This window comes from Vicugna pacos, chromosome 10 (assembly GCF_048564905.1).
Source record: "Vicugna pacos chromosome 10, VicPac4, whole genome shotgun sequence".
NCBI classification, from domain to species: Eukaryota; Metazoa; Chordata; class Mammalia; order Artiodactyla; family Camelidae; genus Vicugna; species Vicugna pacos.
In genome coordinates, this window is record NC_132996.1 from 18,172,336 (window position 1) to 18,192,897 (window position 20,562).

A 20,562-nucleotide genomic window follows, 5' to 3' on the forward strand; every position below is an offset into this window, starting at 1 on the left:
TGGGAGAACCTCAAGATTTATATCAGAGGGCCACGAAAAGGTTCAGGAATAAATAGGGTTTGTGAAGATACTAAAAACATTGCATTATACCTATTGAATTATAAAAAGTTGAGTATTATAGTATATGAATATCTGAATTTCACATTTTTTTTTGTTGAGGGGAAGTAATTAGGTTTATTTATTTATGTTTAGAGGAGGTACTGGGGATTGAACCCCGGACCTTGTGCATGCTAAGCATGTGCTCTACCACTTGAGCTATACCCTCCACACCTTAAATTTCACATTTTTTAACATAAACAAGGAAGGAAAAGAAAAGAAAGCAAGTGTGTATTGAGCCTTCTTCTAGAATTAAAATCTGCCAACATTAAGCTGATTCTGACTTTGTGATTAAATAAACTTACCCATAACTAAAAATGGGCATTTCATATTATTTTCCTGTTTCAAATAAATGCTTTGAACAGTAACTTCTTTGATATCGTATGTTTAGCAAGACCTATTCTTCCAAATGGGATACACGATGTTTTGTAACAAGTTTTTGCTTATTAAAAGGCTGTGACTTAAAGGAATATATTTATCATCCTAATAAATTCATCATCCAAACTTGTTCATTCTGGGGAGTGAAAGATAACACTTAAATATGCTGGGTCAGTAGTCATAAATCAGGACAGTCTTAGACAAACAGGACGTAAAGGGATCTAGAGAAAAGGAGAGAGCAAATTAAGTACCATTCTGTATTCTTGTCCCATTCATTCATGTATTTACTCAGCAAATATTTGCTGTGCTCTTGGGTCTACTTTATGGAGGCACAGATGCATACGATGTGGTACCTGTGTTGCAAGTTATCCTGTTAACAGACTGTTGCAATGAAATCTGGTTTATTGATGCTCAAACCCAGAGCATCAATCTCTGGTCTCGCCCTGGATTAGGGAAGAAAGGGAGAAAAAGGAGGTAGGGAGTATGGTTAGGTGCAGGAGGAGGACAAACTAAGGAAAGGGTATTTTCCAGTCGTAAACGTGGGAAATAATTTAGCTCGTAATGGTGGTCTTGTTGGCTAGAAAATTAGAAGAAGGTGATGTTGTCATGTGACCTGGTAACTTGATTCCTCCTAGGACTTATCTTTTTGATCTTTCCTGATTGACTCAGGAAATGTACCAAATTGTTAAGGATAAAACTCATGGCTTCATCGGTTTCATCCTTGACTGAAGAGATCTGACCAGAAGTGACAACTTTTAAAAAGAGATTTATAGAGAAATTCAATCTAAGGACTGACAACCTGATATTGACATCTGAATGAATGGCGAAGGAGACGGGGAGCTAGCCTGAGGACAGGTGGCCCTGTGAGTCCATGTTAGCACCCAGCATTTGTTTCCATCTGTGGTTCCCTAACCAGAGACGTTATAGAGGAAAAGAAGCTAACCCTCCCCCACCAAATAAGTAAAAGTGGAAGTAGATTTTTGTCTAGGTGAGGTTGTATTCCTTTTCTCTTAAATCTTGATTCAGTACGTCTTATACTTTTTATCTTTGAGCAAACTTGCAATGAGAAATCTTTGGATTAAATTAAATGATCAATATATAAACATTTACGTCGAACACCTTTAATGATGGAGGATTATGCTACTAAGTGGTTTTTCTAGATTCTGGAAGTTGAATAGAGATCTCTCTCTTACTTGCGCGCTCTCTCTCTCTCACACACACACACACACACATACACACACACAAATATACTAAATTATGAGTTCTTGCCAAGGAGGGATCATATCTTACTCACTTTTGTGTCCCACGCTTCTACCTCAGGTCTTGGCCTGCAGTAAATAATGCATTATTTAGTGGTGATAAATTTCCACTAGAAGGCACACATAATAGAAATGAACATTTTTATGGCACTCTGTAGTGTTAAGGCCCATTTTACAAACATAGCATATTTATAATCCCTAGTGAGGCAGGCATTAGTTGTATTTTAATTTTATGTGAGAAAAAACCGAGGCTCAGAGGTTGAAGTGAACCCCCGTGATCATATGCAGTTTTAAGTCAGAGGTAGAACCCAGGACTCCCTGCTTTGAATCTGGTCCTCTGTCTAAATTATGTTGCTGTGTTTGTGAATGTAACTTATTATCCTTCATCCTACAAGGTAAATGCTTCGGAGGCTCTGGAGAAGAAAATGATAAAAGCATCCATTGTTATTCAAGGGACCTCAAGCCAGGAAACTATCTCATAACATCCCTAGAACACACAGGAAAAAAAGACCACCCACAAGGACATGATTACAAACAAGCATTGTTTTCTGCTGTTGTTTTCTACACACAGAAAATCTAAGTAGCTTTACCTGTAGTGAGTTGAGTGGGAAGTATACACGGAAAAAAGTCATAAAACTTTACTTCGTGATCCATCTGCAGACCCTGGGAAATGTTGCAGACTAACTTTAATTAATCATCTCTGCCTGAATTGATTTAGATCCTCCCACTCCCACATTAAACTGTAATGTATTCTTTATAAAAATGTACAACTTGAAGTTAATTTGAGTCCTTCAGGCCAAAGAGTTTATTTATAACGTGCGGTGAAACATTTTATGGCCCCAATTTCAATTAAATCATAAATTCAGGAAGTAAGAAAAAGGAACTGGCTTTCTCAGTCACCTTGCCCTTGTCAGGAGGAATAAGATATGCATCTGTGGTATATTCCCCATTGCCTGGGTCAATGTGTGTATTTATATATCTCTTCATAGTCAATGCTGCTGATGAAAATGGCTTTCATGTGAAAAAGCAAAGATCAAAAGGCTGGTGTGGGCTGTAGATTTTTCCTCTCTTACAGCGTGTTCTATCGTAGTCTAGTTCAAAGCTAAGAATACTTTCTTTAGACTTCCACAAAAGCATCCCTCTGCTTCGCTGCCTCAGATCATAGTATTTCTACTCTGGGTCAGGTTGGTCTGTCCATCAAATTTCTTCCTGATTAGTACTTTAAAGAGTACAAACCCACTCTCAGGAGGTCATCTGGATATAGTACAAATGGAGTGTCAGGGTGCCCAGTAACATATTGAAGTTACCGATATCAAGTCCAGGGTCTTAGGAGCTGAGAGGGATGCTGTGTGGTAAAGAATTCAGTCTTATCCAAGGATAAGTCCCATTTTGCCATCTAGGCCCTTGGAATATTATGTCTGACAGGAATGTCTTTGCCTGGGGGTTTTGGCCACTGGTAAGTCTAACAATGTGATTTATAATGGGGGTTTGGGGCCCTATGGTATCAGTTTTACCTCTGGAAGAGCTGGAGAATGCAGGTCAGCTATGCAGGCAGTGTGTGATCGAGCCCCAGCAAAACCTATGAGCCCTGGAGCCCAGGTGAGCTTCCTGGTAGGCAATGCTCTGTGCATATTATCATATACCAATGCATCCATGACTCTATAAGGAGATGACAACAAAAGCTGCACTTTTGGTACCATTTCTGGACTCTGTTTGATGGACTGGACTTCATTACTTGGTTGATTCTAATCTCTATCCTTCTCCTGTGATGAGCCAAAATTGTGACTAACAGCTTTCAGTGAGTTCTATGAGTCCTTCTAATGAATCATATAAACTGAAGGTGGCTTTGAGAAACCTCCAAGCTTACAATTGGTATCAGATGGGAGCATGGTCTTCTGTGTACTGTGTGCCCTCTAAAACTTAATAGTTGGCCTCATAGATGTGATGTTGAAAACCAATGTCCAGAGAATTCTAAGGACCAGAAACTGGGAAAACGAGTGAGGGACAGTCATGAGCTAATTTAGTTGACTTCACAGTTTCAATATCTAGGATCTATGAGCTCTGTATGTGTGTATGTCTGTTCCTTGCTCCATAGTCACAAAATCACTGTCCAGCCCCAGAGTGCTGATAGAACTTCTAGCAATGAGCATACCTAGATATCCAGAAAACATCAAGATATGTTGCATCTGTAAGTTTGTTGGTAGCCACAAGGTACGTAAAGAAGATGTCATTCCAGTCCAGACCCAAAGAAAACTAAAGGATAGTCTCGGAAAGACATCATAGGAGGTCCAGAGGAGGCTGGGGAGCAGATTACAGACCCTGCTTCTTATGTCCAGGATCCAGAGACAGATGAAGTTTTTTTTTAAAAAAAAAAAAGGGCTGCAAAAGCCAGACAAAGTCCCAGCTTGAAAATACAAGATTAGATTAAATCTACTGCAAGATGACTTGATGTTTGTGTCAGTTAGAATTAAATTTGCCTGTGAGTGACTGAAAACTTGAAATAAAAGACAGACGTTCCTTTCCTCTTTATGTTAATGAAACCTCGAAATAAGCAGTCCAACCAAGGATGACAACATGATCCTTCTGTTTTGTTGTTCTACCAACCTCAGCATAAGAAATCCATCTCCTACCCAAGACAGCAGTTCAGGAGTAAGCCATCATGTCTACATTCCATCCTGCAGGAAGGAGGAAGGATGGAAGAAGGAAGAAGGGGTGAAGAAACTATTCACTCCCCATTTAGGAATAGTTCCTACACAGAACAAGCCTACTTAAATTGCATTGTCCAGAACTAAGTCAAATAGCCATGCCTAGATACCAAAGAGGCTGGCAAACAGGATTTTTCTTTTAGGTGGTTATAAGTCCTGTGCCCAATCAAAAACTGGGAGATCCTCTAAGGAAGAAGGAATTAATGTCTTTTGGAAGATAATAAGGCTGGTCCCTGCCATAGCCGTGGGGCTTTGCTCCCTCTGTGCTTCTTCCCAGCGTTCCTATCTGCAGTCATGTCAGCCCATCACAGACCACTGTTTCCATTGCTTGGCTGTCCCACGTCTTCTTATGTAGGACTCCACAAGCTGCAGTGCTCTGAAACATTCCTGGTGTACACTTTCTTGCCATTAGGCTAATATATATTTTTCTTTTTTTTAAATTGAAGTCCCACTGGGAAAGGGAGTAGTACTTTTACTTGAGTCAGTCATGCCGGTTTTGAATATCTGCTTTAGCCTTTACAAGCCACATGACCCTGGAAAAGATTCTTACTCTCTCTGGCCCTCAGTTTTACTATATGTAAAAAGGGAATAACAATATCTACTTTCAGCATAGTTGTTAAGATTAGAGATAGAAACAATATCTAATCCAGAGTAGGTGCTCAATAAATAGCAATTATTATAAACAAAACTGTTAGCTTGGACTGATGTTGACTTGACAAACATAGATGTAGATTCTTGGAGAGGATAATGCAAATGGTTCAAGTGTCTACTATACTTGAGATATTTTAAATGCATGTTATCTAGTATCTATGATGATCTATTGAGGGAATCAGTCTTATTTCCACTTAACAGATCAGGATACCAAAGGTCTAATAGTTTCTAAATTCTCCCAAGTTTACTTCATTAGTGCTAGAACTGAGGTTTAAACCTAGGTCTGTCTGGTTACATTATGCTTTAGAGTATTTAAATTCAACTATCCCATTTCCAGTTAAAGAAATGGGGCACAATAAAGCCAAGAGACTTCTCCATGATCCCAAGTACAATTCTTAGCAGGTTATTAGATCTCTGATAACTAGCCTCGAGTCCTTCTCACTCCTCCCGACTGCATTGTATTTAACTTACATTTCCTTTCCACAACCTCCAGCTGTATTCTTAGTTAGATAAAATTTTTCTGTTTTTCTTAACTTTCAATGTTTTATCTTGTTTTATTGATTCACTTTTTTTGTATGCTATGATTGACCTTTTTAGCAAACAGACTTACATGATTTTATGGTGATTTTTAAATTCTTCTTCTTAGTTTGAGTGAGGCTAATGGATGCCTTTGCAGAGAATGGAACAGATGTTGGATCTATTTCCAAATACTTTAGGGGGATTGGACTGGTTATACACATGGAAGAGTTTCTTTGCTACTGACAGATGAATTGGAACTGAATGTATCATGATTCTAATCCATCTATGTGTGCCATATGGAACAGCAATCGTCTCTTTGTAAGTCGGTGTTTCTCTCCCTGCAGAGGTTGTAAGCCAGAGTGAGATTTGTTGCTAACTGTATCCGTATGTGTCCTCGCCTTTCTTGTGCCTGGTGAGAACTGACCTGAGGTAACAAGTTTTTTCTTTATCTGTTATCAAGTCATGAATAACTTAGTCTTGCTTTCTACCCTGAGGCCCAGATCAATATTCTGCTGTTGATTGTTGAATGTTGATTGTTTTAGTGAATGAAAATGAACTGGCAAAATGCCATCCAGAAGATTTGCGCACTGGCAAGTGAAACACGTGTACGGGGGGACAAAGAGGCCCCTGATAGCAATTAAGAGTAGCATTTGCATAGTTTCTTGCCGTTTACAAGCATTTTCACAGACATCTTAATTCTCACAACTACCCTATAAAGAAAACACAGTAGATTTTTGTCATCATTTTACAGATGAAGATAAAGAGGATAGAGAGATGGTGACTTGCCCAAGGTCACAAAATAAAGATACAAAACCACATGTCACACTCAGATCTTCTGGCTCTGAACCTGCTGCTCTGACTTCTGGGCATCTTCTAACCTGGGCCATTGCCCCTGAATACTCCTATTCTCTGTGGGTCAGTATTTTTCGCTTAAGGAATAGCATGAAGTGGCCCACAAACTTTATTTTCTGCTCTGTTTCCTAGTAAAACATTCAAGATAACAGAAAATTTCAACTCTTGGCTCAAAGGAGATTGAGGATTCTTGGTATCATTGAGTTAATCGTCTTTTCCCCACCTGGAACCCCCAGGTAGGCTACTCAGCATTAAAGTTCGTGGAGTTAAATATGTTTGCATCATCCTGAGGCTTCTGCCACTCTTTGCAGAAACTGAGTAACCCTGGGTCACGGGTCAATGCTCTGCTTCTGTTTCCATCTTTTATAAAATATGAGATGAAATGCAGTGCGGTTGAAGGGAACAGAATGGGTAAAATCACCTTGCAGATCTCTGAGACGTGGGTCCAGTGCACGGGGCAGATCAGAGCCTTCCTTATTAGAGAGAGATACCTGGCCAGCAGTTCAGTTTTTCTGGGGAACAAGTCTTCCATAACACATTCTTTAGCTATCTCTATGTTACAAATAGAACTTCAATTAAAAGGAGCGTAAATTTAGAAAGTCTCTGAGCTCTAGATATGTTTCTGTCTCAAGGAGGGTTTTTTTGTTTGTTTGTTTGTTTTTAAGAAATAAGGATAGGAAAAAGTGTTGAGCTTTTTCAGTATATTGATAAGGAGACAGGTGATCTGCTAAGGACAGGAAATGGGGAGGAAGAGGGTGCTAGGAAGCCTATTAGAGCTAGAGCTACCTGGGAGTCCCAAGAGCAGGGTGGCAAGACACTTCTCTCTGAATCTCGTGCCAGAAGACATTCCTGTAGTCAGGGAACTAATGTGATGAAACAAAAAGTTGATGCCAGATAACTTTGATCCAACAAACATTTCTTTTGTGCCAAGTACAAAAATCAGTAAGATTCAGGCTGTGACCTTGGACTCACCATCCAACAAGAAAGGGAAGCAAACAAATATTACAAAACAAAACAGCATGTCTTTTTATATTAGTAAGAGTAATGGTAAGAATGAGAAGACCTATGAAGTGATGACCACGGACCAGGTTTATTCTGTGTATTCTTGATTAGATTCTCCTAATGACCCTTTAGGTATATACTGTTTTATTACCAATTACAGCTGAAGAACTAAGAGTCAGAGAGGTGAAATGAATTGGCAAAGTTTGCACAGCTAGCAAGTGAAATATAGCCCCCCTGGGAAAGGGATCTATGGTAGCTCTTCTCAGTTCTTTAAGCAAACATATGTTTATGCATATCCAGTTATGCTTCAGATGCTCTATGGAACATAAAGATCAGTGATCCGTAGTCCCTGCCCTTGGAGAGTTCATAGTAAATGAGGAGGAATTAGACAGATACAGTTCCCAAGATTTAGCATGAGGTGGAAGGGGGTGAGGATCACAGGAAACTTCAAGGACTCTGGGAGTTAAAAAGAAGTTCCATGGGGGAACAGGTGGTGACAGTTGTAGAGGAGAAAGCTTTTGGGGCTCTAGAAGACTGGGTCCCCAGGTTCATGTTATGGCTTGCCAATGTAGTGTAATGTGTTGCTGGAGCTACAAGGTACCAGTTCCTGTTCTATAAAGAAATCATCCAGGTTTATGCTCACAGTCCTCTGCAAACAGAACAGCTGAGCTATAATTAATGCTGGATGTGCATAAGGAAACTAAAGCCAGAGATCTGTCTGTAGGGATGTCTCCTAATCTTGCAGAGTGATCCAGGTACAAAAATGCTTTCTCCCAGGAAATGCTCCCAGGAGAGGCAGTGAGCTACCTCACTCACGGGACTAGAGAAGAATTGTCCCATCTTCTCCCTCAGTTGTGGCCCACCTCATTATTGCATCCAAGAGCCAAGAGAATACCTGACACAGAGAGGTTTTAGGAGACACTTTCTTGAGGCCCAAGTAGAAACATGCACTGTAGCGTTCCCTGAGTTAGGAGGACTTAAAAATACCCTGGTGGAATTACAACTAAAGGGCAAGACAGTCTGTCTCTTGAATACATAATGAGTTTGCTTCTGGCACCACCGTGTAAGAGAATGTGTAAGTTGGGGCGGGCCCAGATGAGGACAGTCAAGTTGGTCATGCATGAGACAGTCTCAGAAAGTAAGCATGTTTCCCTAAATGAGAGAAGGTGATGAGGTAATAGGGAATCACTGGTGGTGAGAGTAAGGAGACTCATCCCTGGCTTCAAATAACTGCCCTGAAGGAGGCGTTGGCCTTGTTCTGTTGATTTCAGAGATTGCAGTTGGACAATGGATGTTACCAAGAGGCTCACTTCAGCCTCAGGATGGAACTTCTTAAAGGGGCTTCAGTTAGAATTGAAAGTGCTTGGTAATTCCTCCTACATGTTTCAGGTCTGGAATTATTTCAGCTTTGGCTATTGAAAATTTAAGGTTGGCTTCTATCATAGCTCATCATTAATTCTGTTACTGGCTGGTTTAGTACACTGACTGTTGATTCAGACTGCCTGGATTTATACCCAGGTCCTTCCGCTTGCTAACCCTGTGACGTTGGATGAGTCACTTAACCTTTTAAACTTTAGTTTTCTCATCTATAAAGTGGGGTTAATAATGATAAATATCTTATAGGGTAGTCAAAAGGTTTAGATAAAATAATGCCTATGGGAGTTGAGCCAGGTCCTTTATGTGTGGTAAGTACTCAAAAAATAATTATTGTCATTTTTATTAGGATATCTGTTAAAAAGAACAGCAGCAGTTAAACAGGACTCCATTTTGTCTTAGAAATCCTTCGCTTTTTCCTGCTGTTAAATAGTATTTGTGTAATTCTGGATGTATTAATTCTGTTAAGAAGAGAGAGCTCAAATCACACCCTTGCTGCCAAGTTATTCAGTAAAACCCAGATCCAGAAAACCTTTCAGTGTTCATAGGAAGATGTTTTGTGTCATCAGACAAATAAAAATGGAAGCCTCTAAAACCATGCTGAGGTCAGTCCTCTCTGTCTCCTGGTAAGTCTCGCACTACTCCAGATGGTCACAGACGGTTGGAGTCTGGAATCATCTGGAGCTGTTGGGCTTGAAAAGAGACTGTGGCATATAGGTTCTCGATATGATGGCCTGTAACTGATAAGGCTTTGGTACATTTTTAGTAGGAGAAAGGGTTTTTTCAACTTATATAAGCTGTGGGAAAATATAATTGTGTCAGCTGGATGAGAGACATCTATAGCTTTGCCACCATGATCCTGAAAAGCGTCATGAAAGCTGAATACTCTGAGAGCCAGTCCAGCCTCTCACTTTTTCATAGGTTTTAAGACCCCAAAGAGTCACAGGTAAGAATATGTAGGTTTTAGTGTCAGTAACAATGTAGCAGTCATAATTATTAGAAGGGGGAGGAAATACACTGGGAGATGAAGAAGATCCATGTCAATATATGAGCAGAGACTGGATTAATATGTGGTGGGAGAGTTCTAGAGGGAAAACAGGAAAACATGGGTTAGCCTAGGAGAATGATGGCCACGCAATTGTGAAAGAAGTGATAAAATATTAGTAAGAAGCATAAAAGATTTGAATAAATGAGGAAATGGCCCACGTTCCTGGAAGAGTAAATGTTGTAAATGTGTCACTTATTTCCAAAGTGAGTCATAGGTTTAATGAAAACCCAAATAAGACATCTGTGTGCTCGTGTGGGTTTTTTTTTCTTTTTGCTGTTTCTTGATCTTTATAATAGTCCAATAAGAGATGACAGAGAGATGGGAGATACATGAGAATTAATGAAGAAATAGATTCAACAATGATTGGTTATTGATTGGATGTGTGGGTGAGGGGAGGAGATCTAGATTAATGCACAGGCTTCTATGTCAGGAGAATAGTTGGATCATCATGGCTTACACTGTCCCAGGCAGAAGAGAAGAGAGGACAGGTTTGAAGAGGAAGGTGATGTGGAACACAATGATCGAGAGCCAGGAAGGTAGGTCTGGACTAGATTCATCAGACAGCATCAGCAAATTAAAGTCACAGTTAAAATAATTGGTATGGATATAACTACCTGGGGAGAAGATATAGACCAAGAGGAAAGAACTGAGCCCTGGGAATGCCCAGCACTTAAGGAAGAGGATGGAGGAAGAAGGTGCCCTGAAAAAGATAGAGAAACGGCAGCCAGAGAGGTAGAGAATCAACTGGAAGTAAATGGTGCCATGAAAATGAAGGATTGAAAAGGAGGACGAAGTCAATCAAGTAGTTCAGAAAGGTCAAGTAAAATCATATTGACTTTCATGTAAATTGGTACAACCTTTACATCGATACTACCCATCACTGTTCATAAAGCAGAGACCCTTGGACTCAGTAATTTCATTTCTAGGAACTTACCATACAAATATACTTCCACAAGAACACAAAACATAACTGTGAGAAATTTTATTGTAACTCTTTTTTTGTTATAGCAAAAGCTGAAAGCAAACTAAATACCCATCAGTACAGGATTGATTAAATATATGGTAGTATATCTACACAATAGAATATAATACAGCTATTAAACACTGAGAACAGTGTGTGTACTGAAGGGAAGAGTTTTTGAAGCACATTATTTTAAAAAATACAGGAGACTACAAATTGCACTTTACCGAGAGGTTAAGCAAGCAGGAGTCTAGCTTCTTGGCTTCAAAGTCCGAGTCTTCTACTCACTAGTTACAGAGTGCTGGGAAGTGTCTTAATTTCTCCGTGCCTCTCCTTCTATCCTTTGCTTTGGATGAACTCTCCTGTTGGCCCTTATTTTTCTGAACCTTTTTACTCTAAATAACTATCTCAACTCAGTAAGTAAAATGTCCAGTCCTGTGCCAGGACTCCCACATCCCCAAAACTACAACAAAAGGGTGAGAGAAGGTTCTTTTGCATTTGGTAACTGGGAAGTTATTGGCGACCTCCAGCAGGTGGTCTCAGTGGAGGAGTGAGGCAGAGCCCAACTGTGGTGGGAGAAGGAAGGAGTGAGAGGTGTGGAAGAGATGGAGCAAGTGTAGGCAGACTTTTGGAGCAGCTACAGAAGAAAAGTTAAAATAGAGGAAAGAGGAGTATTTAAAGAAGTGAAGGTGCTGAGGAGGTGGGAAAGGTTAGATGAGATTCTCAGCTCAGGGGTGCGTTTAGTTTTGGAATAGAGGCTACTGAAATACACACACCTAGAGCCTCCACAGAGAGAAAATTATCTGGAAGCTAAGACGGTTGCTGCTTGGTACCTCCTATTTGCTCCCTGCAGGAGAGAGTAGATGATGTTAGGGACTCAAAAGAGTGTGGTGGTGGTGATTGGATGGTCTCCAAAGGGAAAGGGGAGCTTCTGAGAGTCACTTGCTTAGGATTTCCGAGCAGCATTAAGAGCAGGTCTGATTATGGAAATCATAGGTTTATGGAATCTGTGTGGCTCTGTGATTTTCCTTGCAGGCATAGGGTGTGCCTTTGGGGCCATGCTGCAGGCTATCTCAGAGGAACCCCAACACCAAAAGGGTCAAATAACAGATCTGCCCTTCCTCACTGTTTTGCTGTAGGCTAGCTCCGATAGGCAGCACGATCTATCAAACGGAGGAAAATATATACAAAATAACTTCCTTCTTGAAAAAGCAGCACCTTGATTTCCCTGTTTAAAAACATAATACAAAACACTGACTAACTCAACAAATCACAGACACTGTGAGTGGCTTTGTGCATTGGCACCTAATTCATCCACACACCAAATTCAAAACACTTCGGTTTCTTTATTTAATACATAAAGTTCTCACCACCCCAATTCATTACACTGCCTTTCTCCTTCACTCCTAGTATCTACCTCTTAGGGCTTCATTCTATGGGATGTTGAGTTGGTCTCATTATCAGAAATGAGTATTTTCTGTTGAGTATCACAATTCATTTTGATACTTTATTATAATCTCTTTTTGAAAGTGGGGTATTTGTACACTGTGACACTATAAAGAAACTATTATTAGGGATCAACAGAATGTTTCTTTCATCAGAGAATTCTTAACAGTCATATTCAAGGGCTCAAAGGCTTGTGGAACTTTGGAATACATGGCAGTACTCAAGATTCAAGGGAAGAAAACAAAGAACAAAACCTGTCACACAAAACATGGCCTTAATGCAAAGCTAAATGTTAGTTGCGTACTTTGAGGCTCTAAAACTGAATCACTGCGGGGTAAAAGAAAACCCTAAATGTCTTTGGTAAAAAAATTTATATTTGGTTAACTTTGGTTGCTTTACAAACTATAATAATTTATTCATAGGAAATCATAATTACCCAGAAGTGAGGCAGTGTGTTATAATAGAGAGAGAAACGAAACAAAATAAAGTAGAACCAAGAAGCAATTGGATTTCAATTCCTCATATGCACTTCGTCCCCTTGGGCCTGTTTTAGACTGAGTGAACTGGTATTTATTCTGAATCCACTCACCTGTACATGTGCCTTTTGCATTAATAATAAAATAGACCCCTGGTCACCAAGATAACAGAACCAGCCTGTTTCTTCCTCTGTGAGTGATCCATCTCAAAGGTCCCTTTCCATTCTAACATGCTTATCATTCTGTGTGGCCTCTGCTCTCATGGGGGTTATACTCAAAAGAACCAAATACGATAAAGTAGAAGAGCACAGGTTTTGACAGCAGTAAGATCTTGTTCACAATCTAGTTCATATTTTTCTTCACTTTGTTACCTTGGTAAGTTACCTGAGCTTCCTGGGCCTCATTTTTCTTCATCTGTACAGGAGGCCAGTAACTCCTACTTTATGGAATTGCTGTGAGGATACAGTGAAGGACTGTATATCAAGCACTGACAGTTGTTCAGTATCACAAGGCAGAAGCCCAATAAATGGCATGTATTATTAATATTAATCAATGCACATACAACAGAAGGGCACAAAGATGCACACTGTATTTCCAGTAGAGGGAAATCACTTCACTGCACATTCATATCCAACTTGGGGAAGAAAATGCTGGCAAGTCTAGGTAGGTCCTCTTTGTCCCCAGATACTGTTCACACCTCTGCAGCAGAGGTCATCATACTGAACTGATATTATTTACTTGTCTTTGTCATAAACTACCTGTGAGCTCTCCCTTGCAAGTCAGCCCAGACAATTTAATGAGAACATAATGTGCCCTCAAGGACAATACAATCAAATGGCTGCTTGACATCCTGTAGGTGTTTAATGAAGATTGTTTTTAAGTGAAAGAAATACAGGAGTAGATGAATAGATGAATGGAATTAGTCTTGGAAATTTTCTCTTTACACAGGACAGAATTGTGGCTATCAAACTTAGTTTTCCAAACCATTCTACCCCACTGATCTATTGTGAACACCTGGATACAAAAAAATTGTGGTCTGACATGCCTAGGATCTGATTAATGCTTGTCTAATTATATATTCCCTTGATTCAATTATAGCCAAGTTTGTATTATCGCCTATTTCATAACACAGATGACTTGGTAATGATTGTAGCTGTAGATCTAGAGGAGGCATCTTTGTCATTATTTATTTGTGTACATGTGTGAGAAGTGTTCTGACCAAAACATTCTGTGCTGCTATTTCTTCAACTGGCAAAATTCTACTTACCCTTCTAGGTACAGTTAAAATATACCTTGTATGTGACGCCTTCCTCACTTCATTCAGGCAGAATTAATTGGTTTTTTTGGGTGAGGGCTTTTATAACTTTTTATGCTATTAATACATACAATATGTATCATATGTTATATGTAGTATATGCAAATTATATGCTAATAATAACATATCAGATATGTTACAAGTGTCTCTAGAATTTATAGATTTGTATTATATTTGCTTAATATTGTCTCATTCTCTCTCTCAGTACCTACACACACAGGTCCCACACGGAGACATACACCGTGAGCTCCGCAGTGACAGGGACTGCACCTTAGTTTCACTTTGTTTTGCTAATGTATGAAGAAAGGGTGTTTCCTCATTAGACATCTGCTGGATAATTTTTTGCATCTCAGGTCCTGGCATAGTACTTATCACATGTACAGGCAATAAAGGTTTGATGGTCTTAATGAAACTAAACCCTCAGTGCATAGTATTTGGCAGGGATTGACTAACACATTTATTTTTTTTTCCTTTTTTTAAATGTAAAATCATATGCTTTGAAGTTTATGGTTTTTGTTGTTTTTAAACCAAATGGACCTTCCAGGCCATTGGTTTTTAGGATAGGCGTTTATACATCTATACAGCTGGTCTTGGATTCTGGTTGTTTCTATCAGACTGAAATATCCAAGTGGTTCATGCTGTGCCTGTCTCCTGGGTGATGAGAAGTCTGCAGAAGTTATTTTGGACCCCTGCCTGGTTCTGACAAAGATATCAAGTAAACTCTAAAGAATTAAGGTCCAAAGAAGTTGTCAAGAAGCTGCTTTCTTTGCTTACCCACAGACACTGTCATAATTGTCAAATTCTATAAACAACTGTCATCCTTTATTTGTGCCTGATTCAAATGCTTTTGACAGGTCCCTTTTTCATTTATAGTCATGGAGGTGGTCAAACCCTGTAATATCAAGTGATCTATACTGAGTTATTGGCATTTAAAGAACCTGGTTTTAAGGGGGCAAGGGCTGTTATTTCCCACCTACTATTTGCATAGGTTATCTGAAGCCACATAGCTTCTTGCTAACTACTGTAAACCTGTGATGTTCAGAGAATAGCATTCCGCTGCCTCCATCCTGAGGATCTGTAAGGATCTCAGCTTTGTTCTCCACAAAAACACTAAAGACAAAACACATGGGAAAAAAAAGCTTTCAAGATTTCAAAGCTGACATTTTTCTTGGGAATTTTTAGGAAGATGTCTCTTACCATTGTCTTTGTGGGAGAAATCTGGTGAATTGTCATATCATGTATTTTTCACTGAGCAGGTCTGAATGCTGGGAACCAGACTTCCCATGTCCCTCCTAGTTGTGGAGACAACCCCACTGGATACACGTTTCACTGGAGCACATGACATTAATAAATAAAGCATGGGAAACATTCATTTGTGATGCCCACCTTTATGCAGAGATGTTACTAAATACGCTTGTGGATAGTCACTTTCCAACTTACCTTTGTGTAAGATGGGAAGCCTTCTCAAGCTTTCAGAAGAAGGGAGGTACAATCTGTCCCTGAGGCTCTGGGTGAAAATGATGAATCTTCATTTAGGTCTTGTGATGTACTTGTTGTTTTGATAGTTATTTTACATGTATTGTTTCATTTACCCTTAGAAAAACAGTAAGAGGTAGTTCTTATAGCCCTCATTTTATTGATAGTATTTTGAGGTTCCGAGAAGTTCAAAAGTTTTCCAAGAACACTTAACTGGTGCTGGAGGAGCAAGGATATGAACTCAGTCTGTCTGCCCACAGAGCCAGTTCCCTGCTTCTTATTCCTGACGGCTCTTTAGCCAGTTTTGAAAGCAGAAGTGCCTGGAGAGTAAGCTCATGATCTTGAAGCTGGTGGTGAAATTTTTCCATGCTAAGATGTTAACTCTCTTACTATAACTCTTTAGAGGTGCAGATAAGAATTGGCTGCAGTATGGATTTCCTAGAGATGAAAGCTATGTGATTCCTTAGCACTGAGCGTTAAAAATTCAGAAGTTATGTGTCTTGAAACAGTGGCAATATCTTAGGGAGCCTCTGACTTAGTGATTCAAATCTCCTGCTTCACCTGCACCTTCCTCAGGCACCTGTCTGACTCTTGCCATTCTGCACCTAGAAGAATGATTCTTTTTCTACTCTGTTTCCTTTTCTTGGTCTCCTTAAAAAAAGTGTCCTCATTCCAGTCAGACATCTTACATATGCTTTTGTTCCTTTTTATCCTACATTTTCAAGACACTCTTTTGGAAGAATGTGTGAGTGGTTGTAAGAATGACAAGTCATATATATAAACTCCTTGGCCACATGCCCGGACACCTAGTAGGGCTTTAATTATCTGGTTGCTCTTAATGGTTATTATTCTGGGTATATTTAAGGGCTAGCTGACAGAGCCTTATAACAAGCAGCCTTCTATGCCCATTGGCTCTAAAGCTATATTTTTGCTGTTGGACCAAATGGTGAAAGACAAGTTTAGAGCCCTGTAAGCCTATTCAGCTACAGAGATGTTTGGACACAAAAAACAGACAAAAACCTTGAAGTGATCAGTGCTTTAAATTGGTTCTCAAGGTGTATGTGAGACCCCTGCTTTACAAGAGATAAAATTCTTTCAGATTCAGAGAAACATTCTTTTAGATCTGAGGGAATAATAACTATAGAAAACATTTTACAGTGTACAACGTGATTTCACTCACCTGCATTGTGGGTTTTTTTTTGTTTTGTTTTGCAAGCAAAATCTGTTTGGTCCCTTAGCATTGCAGGTGAGCAAGTTAAGGTTAGACACCTGGAAAGAGTAGAGCCAGATCATCAGACTGTACAGCCTAGGCATCAGCTGCTTAAGTAATGATTCAGATTGCTCTGTTTCTGAGGGAAAAGGTTACAGAAGCTGCACTGTTGTTTTGGACTGCAGAGGTTCCCTTTAGAAAGTTACAGCTCCACTGATTTTACTAAAAGGGCCCAATTCCTGAGCAGGCCTGCCCAGAAAGGCTGCTTCTGCAGTATAACCACCTCCCATCCTGGCCCTCAAGTAACTAGCACAGCCTCCAAAGTGCCAGCCGGGTACCCAAAGATGCCCAGAGAATCTACCTTAAAATGTGTGTCGGCAGCCTTAAGTGGGTAGGCCGTGGGGCCCAGGCCAAAGTTCACAATAGCTTGCACCTGGTGAGGGGTAAATGTACGCATGCGCCAGTAGCGTGAGTCACCATTATGAACAGTACGCATGTGCGGGGAGAATATATATAAAAAAGGACAAGTGCGCCACGCGGCCACGCCATCTTGTTGAACTAGAGAAGAAGCGCTGAGTAGGGCCCGCCGCCGCCCCCCGCTGCGCTCGCCACCAGCTTGTACTGCAGTAAGGTGCTGTTTTGCCCCATGTCGCTTCCTCGCGCAGTCTGTCTCCCGGCATGTCGGCTCCTCGCGCCTCCTTCCAGGTGGGGTAGCTCACCTCCTCAAATCCCTCTTCAGCCCCTCTCCACCAACAATGCATTTACCAGATGTGTGTATGGTAATGGGAAAAGAATCAATTTAACTGTGGCTAGAGTTTGAATAGAGTGGAGTTAAGTTTAGAATGCTGGAAATTTCACTCTCTTTAACCACTAGCTTAGACCTTCTTCCTGAAGAGAAAAACTTCACTGTAGCATTATTTTAAGTACTCTTTTTCATGCACGTCATTTCTTTTGATTCTTTTTAAATAGTTAAAAATCCGCAGGTGCTCGCTGAGGTTTTTTTTGTTTTTTGATAGAAAAAGAAAAGACCTTATTTTTACTTTTCTTTGCATCATTTCTCAGGGCTGTTACAAAGTTGCACACATTTACCAGTGTTCAGTGTACGTTTTGTTTGAAAAAGAAAAGCACCAGTCTCTCCCTGTCCCTTATTCCAACCAGAGAAGTAAGACTTCCTGTAGAGTCGGGGACCAGTGAGGGCAAGTCGTGGTAAAGTGGCACAGCGGGCAGGTGCGTCCTCCCTCCTGCTTCATTGTTGATGGATCCTATTATTGTTTATTCCTGTCTGCTTGTTCTCTTGATGGTAAGCAACAGAAAGGCAGGTATTCTCTGTTGTCCCCCATTGTTCACCCAGCACTTAACATACTGTTTGGTATATCATAGTTACTCAGTATGGATTTTTTTTTAGTTTATAAATGATTGTAGAAATTTACTTTAAGTGCCTAACTTCCTATCACATTATGAAAGTTCTCATTATGTCTAAACATATTTATTTTGACCTGGTTTATACCCTATATACATTTTTTCCTATGAAATTTAGGTAGGAAAAATTTTATAGAGACAAGGTTACAGGAGCTGGGTCTAATTTACTATAAGAATTCTTTTTCAGGAGTTTGCCACATGAATTGATTTGAATGAATATGCCTACTGTTAATTTGAAATTCATTGAAGAAATTTTAGTAGTAATTTAGGAGTAAATTTTTGTAGTTTGAATTCCTGTAACAAGCTAAAAGAGAATCAGTCTTTCTTAACACCCCCTCCCTCCACAATTTAATTCTTTGACAAAAATTGACATTTCTACTTTTCCTAATTTGCATTGGGACTTATTTAACCAATTTGTATAGAATTTGTTATTTGCAAGTAATGTTCTAAGAATTTCATGAATATTGAGCTAATTTAATCCTCATAATAACCCTGTGAGTTTGTTACTATCATTATGCTCAGCAATATTGAGCCGTGCCCAAGGTCACCTGGCTAGGAGGAAGCAGAATGGAGCCAGAGTTTCCAACCAGGCAGCCTGGCTCTAGAGCCTTTTAAAATATGCTGCTTCACTGAAAAAGCACCCAGGAGGGATAAGTTAAGGCCAGGCTAGTACTCAGGGGTATAGTGGGTCTGGAGCACTCCAGACTGCTGACTCCCTGCTGGAAACATGCAGCTTGTTTGATCAGTAGGCTTTGAGCTGGTTTAAGGATGAATTCCGAAGCCCACCTTCATAGATCAAAGTGAAGGGCAGCTGAGAAGAGCATCTCAGAGACAAATCAATAGCTGTAGCTAATAGAAGCTAACAGTTATTGACTGCTTACTATGGGTTAGGCACTATTCTAAATACTTTATGTGAATTAACTCATTTCATCTTCAACATCATTATCTTCATTTTACATATGATGGAGCTGAGGCACAGAGAAGCTGCATAATTTGCTGACGGAACAGGCAGCTGAGAGGCAGAATCTGGTGTTCAAAACTAGGGAACCAGGGTTCAAAGCCTTTGCCTTTAATCACTGCATTATGGTTTCAAGGAAGAGAGACCATAGACTGCAGCTCTTAAGACCTCAGAGAGCTCTGCTAGATCAGCCTGTTTGTTATCTTGGTTCCTCCAAATGCTTTCCCATAGAGGAAAGTGATCACAAGTGAAACACTTCGAATTAAAAGAGCTCATAGACTTGTATCTTCAGGAAAGTAATAGGATGAGGGGTAAAGGGATGTCAGGCTGGAGGGAAGGGGAAACCCAGGGAAGAGGTGTAGTGAGCTCCCTGGGAGAGAGAGATATGCTGATTTCAGGAAGGGAGTGCATGTATCCAGATGAAAGAGCTCAAAGCAGGTCTGGCTCTGGGAGGGGCACAGGCATTGAACAACTAAGGGCGCACCTGTAGCCCTGAGTAGCAAACAGCCTGCAAGTCCAGGAGCATTGGGTTTGAGTGTCAGTAATTTGTCCTATGACTTCATTGTTACCCTGGAAATAACTGGTCAGATGGTCCCACATACACTTTAAAACCTTAAGGTCAAGCAGACCTTTATAGTAAATATTAAAATTGCCATTGTTTTAAGTTTCTAGCAGCTGTTATCTGTTGATTCTTTATTTTTAGAAGCCTTAATGATTCCTTGGTTTTACAAAATAAACATAATCAAAAGGTCACTTTTTAGCCAAAGACAGACATCTGGAATATGCTACAATCATATTGCCATTTTTAAAAAATGAAAAAGCATATTTAGTCCGAAAAGAATCAATGAAACAAAAATTATGGCTAGTTGAACAATTTCCTAAAAATGATATTCTTTCTTAGATTATGTTAGAATAAAGTGTCAAAATGAGCAACTTTTTCCAACTGCTAGGGTCTGGGATGCAGTCATTGCAATATTGGCTTATTAAAGGAGGAAGCTCAAAGAAGTAAGAAGGAACTCATAATATGCTTGATAGAATAAATTTAAAAGTCAAAGCAGGCTGAAGACCTAAAATTGACTATATTCACGCAGGTGTGATCGAAGATTTTAATTCCAGATTTTATCAGCAGTCCTTATATTGGATATCCCTGAATAGAAAGGGAAGTCCTTGAGTTATTTTCAGTATTTCAGTATAAATAAGCTGGTGATAATATTCTACCAAGTTAATGAAGGAATCACGTTTTATCTTGGAATTCCATTAGTGAAATGCTGATGGCATGCCAACCAGACATTCAGTTTCTGAACACACACACATGTACATGCACAAATATGAAAACATTATTTCTCAACATAATAGAAGTTCTGTGTTGTGATAAATTAAGAAGTCTCTAAAATATTTGAGTTCCTTTGTCCCATCT

General features: G+C 39.8%; 1 protein-coding gene across 6 annotated transcripts in view; it reads left to right on the forward strand.

The window, feature by feature from the left end:
* Positions 1-20,562, forward strand: part of DLG2 (discs large MAGUK scaffold protein 2) — a 1,735,130-nt gene that overhangs the window by 726,709 nt on the left and 987,859 nt on the right. For 2 of the 6 annotated variants that reach the window (XM_072969073.1, XM_072969074.1), the window contains exon 1: positions 17,327-17,473. The exons of the other annotated variants lie outside the window; for them this stretch is intronic. In XM_072969073.1, the coding sequence (XP_072825174.1) occupies positions 17,447-17,473 (27 nt within the window). In that variant the 5' untranslated portion in view covers positions 17,327-17,446. Of the gene's footprint in view, positions 1-17,326; positions 17,474-20,562 lie in introns of those variants that run through there. 6 annotated transcript variants of the gene reach the window in all.